The sequence below is a fragment of the Tachysurus vachellii genome, chromosome 11 (genome assembly GCF_030014155.1).
Source record: "Tachysurus vachellii isolate PV-2020 chromosome 11, HZAU_Pvac_v1, whole genome shotgun sequence".
NCBI lineage: Eukaryota > Metazoa > Chordata > Actinopteri > Siluriformes > Bagridae > Tachysurus > Tachysurus vachellii.
Genome location: NC_083470.1, coordinates 25,230,122 through 25,242,621, shown reverse-complemented (window position 1 = coordinate 25,242,621; position 12,500 = coordinate 25,230,122). Strand labels below are relative to the sequence as shown.

At 44.1% G+C, this 12,500-nt stretch overlaps 1 protein-coding gene across 3 annotated transcripts in view; it reads right to left on the bottom strand.

Annotated features, from left to right (window-relative positions):
• Window positions 1-12,500, bottom strand: part of nr6a1a (nuclear receptor subfamily 6, group A, member 1a) — a 74,705-nt gene that overhangs the window by 13,638 nt on the left and 48,567 nt on the right. For 2 of the 3 annotated variants that reach the window (XM_060881538.1, XM_060881539.1), the window contains exon 1: window positions 6,256-6,436. The exons of the other annotated variant lie outside the window; for it this stretch is intronic. In XM_060881538.1, coding sequence (XP_060737521.1) covers window positions 6,256-6,298 — 43 coding nt within the window. In that variant the 5' untranslated portion in view covers window positions 6,299-6,436. Of the gene's footprint in view, window positions 1-6,255; window positions 6,437-12,500 lie in introns of those variants that run through there. 3 annotated transcript variants of the gene reach the window in all.

Here is a 12,500-nt window from a genome sequence, read left to right as displayed (position 1 = left end):
CAGAAATTTCCAGTTTGACACAATGTACAAAAAAGTTAATAGTGAGTAAAGATGGCTTTCAACCTCAGTTGGAAGTTAAGTCCTTGCTGAAAAGTTAAAGCTGCCACACGGACACACACACCCACAGACACACACCCACGGACACACACACCCACACGGACACACACACACACACACACACACACACGGACACACACACACACACACGGACACACACACACACACGGACATACACACACACGGACATACACACACACACACGGACACACACAGCAGGCTCTGAACCAGAAAGGGAGGAGGAATCCAAAAGGCAGCATTCAGCCTCATCTTGAACCCTTTGCCTTGGGCTGTATCTCAACCCTCCCTCCCTCCCACACACACACACACACACACACACACACACACACACACACACACAGATTGCTTAGACCCCCTAATGGCTCTATTAAATTGTGCATTGTTAGCTGGAGGTCAGGCCTGGTTTCATTCCAAACTTCAGAAGGAGACTGTGTTGCCAGATCAGCATTTTTTACACACCACTGCTGCACAACAGCTGTTCGTGTTTGAGATAAACACACACACACACACTGCATACACTGTACACACCAGCCAGGTGGACCGCATCATCAGTGTCTTCCACATAACGTTCTCCATAGCCTTTTTAAAAAAGTGAAATGTTTTGAAACGTCCTAAATCGTTTTAAAGTGGAGGTTCTGGGTAAAACAATAAGGATTAAAGGTACAATAGGTGTAACTCTGACGCTGGCAACAAGAAAAAGTTTTTATTTCTATTCCGAAATATTTATCTGATTTTATTCGGTGTGCAAAAACGTGTTCTGTTTTTTTCCTTTAATCATAGGATTATTCAAAAAACAATTATACTAATACTAATCTAGTCACAAGGAGGTGGAAGATACCATTGTTGTTCCTGGTGTGTGTGTGTGTGTGTGTGTGTGGTGTGGGGGATATGCTAATGTACATTCGTTTCGGAGGATGGGAAGATGTAGGAGCGCGGCTAGAAAATGGAGGATGGGTTCAGAGAGATAGAAAGATAGAGAGAGAGAGAGAGAAGGAGGGGACAAGAAATCTTTCTTGAATTAGAATAAAACTGCTTTAGAGTTTCATTCTGTTCTTTTCCACTCGTTCTCCAAGCCATGAGAAAAGAAAAAACGTGGACACACTTTCAGGAACACAAATAATGGAGCGTAATGACCTTTAAAGCTTTATACTTTAATGTTGTTTTTTTTTTTTTAAAGACTGAACCAAATCCAGTGTGAATGAATGAATGAATGAATGAATGGATGGATTGCATAAGAAAGCGCTCCACTTCCTCCCCCTCTGAGCACCGAAGCCATCTCAGCTTCTCTCATTAGCATTTGTTAATGAAGTCATCTGCTTTTGGGTTTCAGCTACCGCCGTGCTTCCATACAGTGCTGTGAAAAAGTATTTGCCCCCCACCGGATTCTCGGATTCCCTCGCTTGCCGTGTGCTCGTCACAGAGAAGGCTTTTGTGACGTGACGTACGGCTAAGTACGGTGACCCATACTCAGAATTTGTTCTCTGCATTTAAACCCATCCAAAGTGCACACACACAGCAGTGAACACACACACACACCGTGAACACACACACACCGTGAACACACACCCGGAGCAGTGGGCAGCCGTTTATGCTGCGGCGCCCGGGGAGCAGTTGGGGGGGTTCGGTGCCTTGCTCAAAAGGCACCTCAGTCGTGGCCGACCCGAGACTCGAACCCACAACCTTAGGGTTACGAGTCAGACTCTCTAACCATTAGGCCATGACTTGCCCCAAATACCTCTGGAATAAAACCAGGATTTTTTTTTAAAGGAACAATTTCGTTTCAGCCGTCAGAAATGAACATGTTTCAAAAACACCTTTCTTCTGTGTGTGTGTGTGTGTGTGTGTGTGTGTGTGTGTGTGTGTGTGTGTGTGTGTGTGTGAGAGAGTGTGTGTGTGTGTGTTTGTTTATTCACTACATTGGAGTTACACGTCTTAAATCTTCAAACACGGTCTGAGCTACGGAAAACTTCCGGCTCGTGTTTAAGGTTTTCTAATAATAAAGTCATCTGAGTAACAACAACAACAACAACAACAACAACAAAACTAGCAGAAACATTTTACAAGCATTTTGTTCAGGATTTTTTTTGCTCAGATTTAAGCCTAGACTTGGACTGATGCATCGATTCGGGTCCGTTTGCATGATGCTCTTACGTCTGCTTCATCTTAGAAACATTATTGTGCTAATTAAGAAAAATAAATAAATATAATTTATAAATAAATAATAATAAAACAAAGCGCCTCCGCTTAGGAGGAGGAGGAGGACTCACAAGAACTTCCTAGTGTGTGTTATTTTTCTGCCCTGTGGACTTTCTGTAGCTATTATAGTCACGATCAATGTGGGAGATATGTGCAAACATCACAAGATCGCTCTCCACTCTATTGATCCACCATCAGCGAGATAACCTCAGCTTTAATCCTCCAGAACGTCCTGCTGAACCTCTGCTTCTTATCTCTGACACGAGCTGCACAGAGACACACACTTTGATCTGAGACCTTGGAATTTCTGACTTTGTGCATAACTGAGGTGTGAGAGAATAAAAGAGAGAGAGTAAAAAGAGAGAGAGAGAGAGAGAGAGAGAGAGAGAGAGAGAGAGAGTAAAAGAGAGAGTAAAAAGAGAGCGACAGAGAGAAAGAGAAAGTATGAGAGAAAGAGAGTAAAAGAGAGAGAGCAAATAGAGTGAGAGAGAAAGCGAGAGAGAGAGCAAATAGAGTGAGAGAGAAAGCGAGAGAGAGTGTAAAAGAGAGAGAGTAAAAGAGAGAGAGAGAGAGAGAGAGAGAGAGAGAGTAAAAGAGAGAGAGAGAGAGTAAGAGAGAGAGAGAGAGAGAGAGAGAGAGAGAGAGAGAGAGAGAGAGAGTAAAAGAGAGAGAGAGTGTGTGTGTAAATGGGAGATTTGAATGAAGGCCAAAGTCTGGACGTTTTCTGCAAACAAGCACAATTCCAAGGTTTTGGAAGCTTGGTGTGAAATACACAGTGTGTGTGTGACTAATACACAGTGTGTGTGTGTGACTAATACACAGTGTGTGTGTGTGACTTTAATACACAGTGTGTGTGTGACTAATACACAGTGAGTGTGTGACTTTAATACACAGTGTGTGTGTGACTAATACACAGTGTGTGTGTGTGTGTGTGTGACTTAATACACAGTGTGTGTGTGACTTTAATACACAGTGTGTGTGTGACTTTAATACACAGTGTGTGTGTGTGACTTAATAATACACAGTGTGTGTGTGTGTCTTAATAATACACAGTGTGTGTGTGACTTAATACACAGTGTGTGTGTGTGACTTAATACACAGTGTGTGTGTGTGTGGCTTAATACACAGTGTGTGTGTGTGTGTGACTTAATACACAGTGTGTGTGTGACTTAATACACAGTGTGTGTGTGACTTAATACACTGTGTGTGTGTGACTTTAATACACAGTGTGTGTGACTAATACACAGTGTGTGTGTGTGTGTGTGTGTGAGACTTTAATACACAGTGTGTGTGTGAGAGACTTTAATACACAGTGTGTGTGTGTGAGACTTTAATACACAGTGTGTGAGTGTGAGACTTTAATACACAGTGTGTGTGTGTGTGACTTTAATACAGTGTGTGTGTGACTTTAATACACAGTGTGTGTGTGTGTGTGACTTTAATACACAGTGTGTGTGTGTGTGAGACTTTAATACACAGTGTGTGAGTGTGAGACTTTAATACACAGTGTGTGTGTGACTTTAATACACAGTGTGTGTGTGTGTGTGACTAATACACAGTCACCGCACTTCGAGTTCAAAGACGCAGAACAAAGATATTTACGGTAAAGTGGTCTGAGAAGCGTTTTATTATGAATCAATGCAGCATTAAATCCTGCGTGTGTGTTGGAGAAATCGAAAAGTCTGTGCCAAGGGTGCCAATATTTAAACCTCTGTATTCCTGTGTTTGTGTCCTGGTGCAAGGATGTGTGTGTGTGTGTGTGTGTGTGTGAGCGTCTTGCTGTCAGACCAACAAGCTGATGATCGGAGGTGATGTGATCGGAGGATTCTGATGATGTCAGAAAAGGGTCTTTTATCGAAGGTGTGTGTGTGTGTGTGTGTGTATGGCACTCTGATTGCATTTTGAACTGAGACACTGAGGTAAAGGTGTGTGTGTGTTTGTGTGTGTGTGTGTGTGTGTGTGTGTGTGTTTGGCACTCTGATTGCATTTTGAACTGAGACACTGAGGTAAAGGTGTGTGTGTGTGTATGGCACTCTGATTGCATTTTGAACTGAGACACTGAGGTAAAGGTGTGTGTGTGTGTGTGTGTGTGTGTGTGTGTGTGTGTGTGTGTGTGTGTGTGTGTGGTGTTGCGGTATAAACAATCATCAGAGTGAATGGGTTTGCTATCTCACTTCAACCATGTTTTCCAGACCTCCTCTACAGCTATTGATCCACACACACACACACACACAGGTTTGAGTCCCTTCCCCCATAAGTATGCACACACACCGGCACGCGCACACACGCACACACACACACACACACGTAGATATCAGCCTACACGTCACCCCCTCACCACCCAGTCCACCCACGGATGCCTCCGAGAGGTGACTTCCTGCCTGGAAGAGTGACTGATTAGACAGAGAAATGGAGAAAGGCAAAAGTGGAAGCAGAGAGGGGGCGGGGGGGGGGGGAAGACCCTGAGAGATCTTCATCCCCTCCCTCCTGTTGGTAACAATAACACAGGAGTAGGGCAGGGGCAGCTCGCTCAATAGGATTAGCAGCGGAGGTGGGGCTTTGTACAGTAAAGGCTTTAGAACCACACACACACACACACACACACACACACACACACACACACACACACACACACACACAGCTGTTTTCAGCCACCATTCGTATTCAACCCTCTTTCGCAGCCAAACCGAGCGAGCTTTATTCCAAAAAGATCCACAAAAATAAATAAATCAATTAATTAATTAATGCTACCCTTAAAGGTTCCTTCAAGCCGCTGAAACGTCACGGAGCGTGCGAGCGCATCACAATCCCACCAAATGGATGGAAAGAAAACAATGGAGGGAGCACACTTCACGCCTCGTATCGCGACGTGACGAGATCATCGCATCAGATCCCGGCCGAGGAAGCCGGCGAGAAACGTCGAGGTGTAGGAGGATTAGCATAAAACTAACATTCGCACTTTCCCCAAAGCTAATATCACGTCACGTCAGAGCGATTGGAGGAGGTTAACGATGGAGGGAAAAATAAATACAATTGTTTATTTAAAATAATATGTAATATGTGTAATATGTAAATATTTTGTTGTAGGGTAAAAAAAAAAACAAAAAAACAAAACATTTTTTATCATCGACTTTTTGATGAGATTTTGCTGAGATTTTTTTTTGTTGTTCTGAGCAAATGTTACGATGCAGGTTTTATGATCAGCTGAAGAGGAACTCAAGTCAAAGTGATAAAACCTGGGAGGAATGAGGGGTGAAGTTTGGGCTACAGTAGGAGGGGGGCAGGTCTGTGTGTGTGTGTGTGTGTGTGTGTGTGTGTGTGTGTGTGTGTGTGTGTGTGTGTGTGTGTGTGTGTGTGTGAGGATTTTTTTTTTTAACCAGATGAGCACCAGGTCCTGCTGACCCCCGCTCCTCATTCCTCACTGCCTGAACAAAGCTACTCTGAAAACCTTTTCCAGATGGGATGCAGACTGCATACCACACAGCAACCACACACACACACACACACACACACACACAAACACCTAACATCATGCAAGCTGCATAAAGAAACATAACATCAGTCAACAACACAACAACGTTCACGTTATTAGCCTTAAAGTGCAGCCAGGACCAGGATGTATTTTCAGCTCTCTACATCATAACCGCAGAGCCAGCTGTTTCCATTTCCTCTGTTATGTAATACCCCTGACCATAACTCGCTCGTTCACACACACACACACACACACACTCTAGGCCTGTACTAGCTTATCATCATAACTGTAACAGATCAATTGTTATTGCGTCATTTATTAACAGAAAACAGAAATCTCCCTATTGCACCTTTAATCAACACACACACACACACACACACACACACACACACACACACACACAACTCAAGACAGTCTGTATTACATCCACTCGCTACATTCACCATTCATTTAAACCTCAGAGCTTTACCTCTGACACACGTTTGTACACTTCTCTCTGGTTCACTCACCTTCCCATGAATCCATCTGATGTCTCTCCTGCCATTCAGTCATAAGTGTATCCTCATCGGGAAAGGCTTAGGCCTCATGACGCTCCTCTCTCTCTCTCTCTCTCTCTCTCTCTGTCTGTCCTTCTTCTTCTAGTCTTTCTCTCGCCTGCTGTCTTCTACTCTCCTGTCCTGTCCTGTCCTGTTCTCTCCTCTCAGCTCCTTCTGGCTCTGATCCTCCCTCCTCCTGGTCAAGCCTGCTGGTCACTCTCAGTCTGGTCACATGACCACTGAGTTCAGGCCCCAGGGGTCATGGCATGGCCAGAGGGCCAATGACGTTGTGGGGGGTTATCTGAGTGGAACTGATAGCCTTGTTTTTTTCTCCCCCTCCTTCCCTGCTGCTAAACAATACAGGCCTCCTCCCTTCTCTCTCTCTCTCTCTCTCTCTCTCTCTCTCTCTCTCTCTCTCTCTCTCTAAAATGACCAACTGCTTGACTGCCTACATTTTTGTAAATATAATCGCACGACTTTTGTGTGTTAGCTGCAAAGGCACCATCTTGTTAATGAACCCCCACCAGCACACACACACACACACACACCACTTCCCTCCTCCTCCTCCTCCTCACCGCTAGCTACACATAAGAAGCTTTTCACATTCAAATGCAACAGGAGAGTCAGAAAGGGGAGGAGGAGGAGGAGGAGGATGACAGGAGCTGAGCTGGACTTTGTCATGTAGAGGTGGAGAAGAAGAAGGGAGGGGATGAGGGGGGAGAGAGGGAGTTGTGTGTGTGTGTGTGTGTGTGTGTGTGTGTGTGTGTAGTAAGAGTGGCGTCGAGTATGAATGAAGGCAGCAGAGGTTCAAGTTTCTGCTGCAGCTGTCCACCCGTGCCTGAGCTCGGCCCTGCAGCTACTCCGGACACCCAAGACGAGCTTCTTAATTACCGCTAAGAGCTCGTGCGAGCAAAACAAAACAAAAAAACAAAATAAAATCATGAAAGACAAACACAAAAAGATCAACACTGCGCAAAAAAAAAAAAAAAAAAGTCACACGTTACAGCTTGATGATATTCACCCAAAAAAATTTTGGACAAAATCATTGTACAAAAATGTCTCTCTGCACATGCTTTATATTTATTTAATAATACTAAATAAATAAATAAATAAATAAACCTGAATCTCAGCTACCTTTTGTCCAAAAAGTCGGTATTTTCTAGGACAAGCCTGTCAGTAAACACGAATAAAAATATTAATATCTAAGGGGCTTTTTACACCTGGTCACTTCATGAGTTTTCTGTGATCAGATATCTACCCGATGGTAAAAAGACCAGGTCTAAATGCCCTCAAACGTTTTGGAGACGGATATAAATCCGACGGTTCAAATCCCTTCAGGAGGTGGTCTGGGACGCGTTTCAGATGAAACTGGACAGGTGTAAATGAATGTGGTTGTTCAAGCCACAGACGTCAGCGCTATACTCCTCCCAAACGGAAGTACGTCACTCGCAGGTGACTCATGAGTCGTGCGTCGCGCCAGAAACGGAAATGAAGTAAAATATATTTGCATTTTTTGGCGGGAGTAGAAAGATCGGATCGATATCCGATTCGCCGAGACGCGTTTATGTGGCCTGATGTAAACGGAACAGTTTTAACAAATCTGATAGCTATTGGATCAGAGAAAAAGTGACCGGGTGTAAAAAGGCCCTAATACACTTTATTAGGTTGTGATCTAATCCCCACATCTCACTCCTGCTTCATATGAACTCCACTCTTACTCTGCTGATTTTCCACACAGAATATGTAGAGAGAGCTTTATATAAGATACTTCAACGGAAAGGTGAACGATAAATAAAGTTAAAACTGAAAGACGAGCGCCGGCTCGGAGTGACGAAGACAGAAGGAAACAGACGAAGACAGAAAAAGACGTGGAGGTGACTTTCAGATTCTTGAAAAACTCTTTTACTTTCCGACACATTCGAGAGTCCAAAGAGATCTTTTGTATCTTGTCTCAGGGTTCAGAGTCTCTCCTGAGTAACATTACACTGTTAGCGTGTGTGTGTGCGTGTGTGTGAGACATGTGCTGATGTCAGTACCTCACTGTACTGATATTGCAGATACCTCACAAAATCGCCACTAGATGGTGTGTGTGTGTGTGTGTGTGAGAGAGAGACGTGCTGATGTCAGTACCTCACTGTACTGATATTGCAGACACCTCACAAAATCGCCACTAGATGGTGTGTGTGTGTGTGTTATTTGACAGAGAAGGCTTATGAGTATTTAATCTACAGGATAAAGAGTTTTACCCACTGAACACAATAATAAAAGTCGTGTGAGATCCTGAGAATCCCGAGCTGTTAACGTTCAGCTGTTGGATATTATTCTGGAACATAATCATCTAAATGAGTAGTAATTTCTACTGAACCCTGAAAAAATGCTTCCACCTTTTCTTCTTCTAGTCCGTCAGGGTGTCGTGACAGAACACCGCGTTGTATTTGCCTCTCATCTTTCCACCTGCTCACGTGTTCAGTCTGCGTGCAGAAGGTTGTGTCTTGAGACCTCGAGAAGACGAACCCTCTCCTCCACCAGTCTGCTGAACGTAGCGACGTGTGTAGAGATGACGTTAAGTACGGTTTGTAAAGACTTCTGTATAAACGTGAGGACATGCTGCTGTGGGAGAGATGATGATGTTCCTCTGTTCCCTGTCAATCACAGCGACACTGTGTGTTAGGTGTGTTTGGTGGGACGTGTCCTCGCGTGAGGATTCACGTATAAACACCCGAAGATTTGGGGCTGTTTGTGTTCAGCTGGTCACGTGAGCTGGAGCTTTGTGTTGAGATATGAAATCCTGCACGATCCCAACAGATCACTGAGCCCTTTGTGGTGAAATCAGGAGCCGGGCGTAACGGAGGCGGTTTGAACGACGGGAGCCGTGCGCTTCTTCCGTGTGACCTTGACTAAACTCCCTGATGAAGCGGAATTCCTGTCGCGGAGGTTAAACGTGGCCGCGGCGCCGCTTAATTCCTCTCGGTCTCGTGTGAAAAGACTTTCAAGCTAATTAGCATGGTTGGAGTAATTAATCTTATTAGGATGTTAACCCTGAGAGAGCAGCGTGAGCACGCGGAGGACTAATGAAGGTTACAAGACGTGTGTGTGTGTGTGTGTGTGTGTGTGTGTGTGAGGATAAACAGTGGTGTAAATCGAGGTGACCTTGGTGTGTAGCCTGTAAAACATGATCAAACGACATGAAGGAGGAATTAGCCCGTGTGAAGGGGACGTATGTCACCCTTGACCTTGTATATCTGCCCCCCCTCCCCCCCACCCCCCGTGGCCCCGGCTCACTGTGGCAAGGATGAATGGCGTAATCAGGCGCTTTGACCTCAGGGTCAAAGATGACAGAAGTACGCAGCGTTTCCTGTCAGTGTGTGTGTGTGTGTGTGTGTGTGTGTGTGTGTGTTCAGAGCAGGGTCAGAGCTAGGTTATCTGCGCATGTCACTGAGCTCATCAACATCATGTTCCGTGTACAGATGATCAAACACACACTGATGGCATGCACACAATTACAAAACACACCTTTCACTCACACACACTCTCCCTCTCTCTCTCTCTCTCTCTCTCTCACACACACAGTTTCATTTCATTCAATAGATAAAGGAAGAAAGAAAGAAAGAAAGAAAGAAAGAAAGAAAGAAAGAAAGAAAGAAAGAAAGAAAGAAAAAGAATATATGTTAATATAAAGGGGGAGAGAGCGAGAAAGACACGCAGAATGAGAGAAAGAGGGAATAGAGAGCGAGAGAGAGAGCGAGATAGAGAGAGATAGAGTGAGAGAGAGCGAGATAGAGAGCAAGAGAGAGAGAGAGAGAGAGAGATAGAGAGAGCAAGAGAGAGAGAAAGAGAGAAAGAGAGAGAGAGAGAGAGAGAGAAAGAGAGAGAGAAAGGGAGATAAAGAGAGAGAGAGAAAGAGAGAAAGAGAGAGAGCGATAGAGAGAGAGCGATAGAGAGAGAGAGAGCGAGAGATAAAGAGAGAGAAAGAGAGAGAGAGAGAGAGAAAGAGAAAGGGAGAGCGAGATAGAGAGAGAGATAAAGAGAGAGAGAGAGAGAGAGAGAGAGAGAGAGAGAGAGAGAGAGAGAGAGAGAGAGAGAGAGAGAAAGGGAGAGCGAGATAGAGAGAGAGAGAGAGAGAGAGAGAGAGAGCATTGTGTCTCCCTGCACTGCTACACAGTGACCAGCAGAGTGCAGCAGAAACACAAGGTTTAAGAGAAATCGGTCACTAAACGCAGAGCTCAGGACAAAATACAGAAGACATCTGCTTCCACAGATGTTCCATCATTACCACCGGTAATAAATGACCAAACAGTGTTCACAGAGTATAAATAAAACACACACAAGCTAAAAGGTTCCTCTGTGTCATTATTACTGTAAAATATCCAGGATTCCATTTACACTGAGGTTTTTATTTCATCCAGGCCAGTCAACGAAGTCAACAAAAAACTGCAAACCATGCAAGTTTCCACAGAGCCACCAGAAACTAGTGGTGAGCAACGGTTCGAAGAAGAAGAACAGAGTGTCACACACCTACACACACTCAGAGAGAGAGAGAGAGAGAGAGAGAGAGAGAGAGAGAGAGAGAGAGAGAGAGAGAGAGAGAGAGAGAGAGAGAGAGAGAGAGAGAGAGACAGAACTGAACATGAGAGCTGAAAGTGCTAAAAGCAGTCAGTATAAATAAAACACTCAAGTGACAAAATAACAGAGTGGAATTAACTACAGCGTTCTGTTCAGTCATGTGAATGTCTGTCATCATTTCCCCGTCAGCTGTGTGTGTGTGTGTGCGTGTGTGTGTGTGTGTGTACTGTCAAGGGAAGAACAGGGAAGTACAAAAACACCACCAACATAATCAACTAAAAACTATGACTCAACTCAGACACACAACAAGCTTCGTTGTGAATCAGCCGAAACTCATCCTCCGACCTTTGGAATCATCATCATCATAAAAAGCCCTGAGTCACTGTTGGATGTTAAGATAAGCACGATGGCGGCCTGAACTCTGGACCTCGGCGTCTCCCTTTTACCGTCTTGCGCCTGATGATTTAAAGCGAGCGGCTCTGTTCGGCTGATCTCTAACTTCACGCTTTATTTTCATTTCAGCGAGCAGAGAAAGCGCCACGGGGTCCATCGCTATAAATCTGTCAGTGTGGAGAGCTTTTAACACACACACACACACACACACACACACACACAGACGCATGCACACACACACACACACAGACACACACACAGACGCATGCACATGCACACACAGACGCATGCACACACAGAGACACACACAGACGCATGCACGCACACACATGCATGCATGCACACAGACACACACACACAGACACACACACAGACACACACAGACACACACACAGACCTTCGTCGCAGTGACTAAGCATCCAAATTTACACAAATGTACCACAGCATGTTCTGGGATTAGTCAGGAGTGTGTGTCTTTTCTGCAGAATGAAACACATGATAAATATGATGCTAATAATGCGATACGAATGATCTAAGGACGATTTAAGAGCCTTATAACCCCTTACACCTGCTCGAGCTGTATACCGGCAGACAGCGAGGCTAACGTAACTGACAAGCAGCTTACAGCCACCTTTTTAGCCAACATCTCTATAGTAATACAGTCTGGTTCTAATCTAATCTGTAGCTTTGATGCAGTTCTATAGCAATTTAGTCTGGTTCTAATCTAATCTACAGTTCTAATGCATCTCTACAGTAATACAGTCTGGTTCTAATCCAATCTGTAGCTCTAGTGCAGTTCTATAGCAATTTAGTCTGGTTCTAATCCAATCTACAGTTCTAATGCATCTCTACAGTAATACAGTCTGGTTCTAATCCAATCTGTAGCTCTATAGCTCTAATGCAGTTCTATAGCAATTTAGTCTGGTTCTAATCCAATCTACAGTTCTAATGCATCTCTACAGTAATACAGTCTGGTTCTAATCCAATCTGTAGCTCTATAGCTCTAATGCAGTTCTATAGCAATTTAGTCTGGTTCTAATCTAATCTACAGTTCTAATGCATCTCTACAGTAACACAGTCTGGTTCTAATCCAATCTGTAGCTCGAATGGCATTTCTATAGTAATATAGTCTAGAGTTCTATTCCACATGAATATAGACTGTAGTTCTAATCTAATCTGTAATAGGTTCCAATAGTAATATAGTCTACAGTTTTAATCTCATTTACAGTTCTAATGTGATTCTACTTTAACATCGTCTAAAG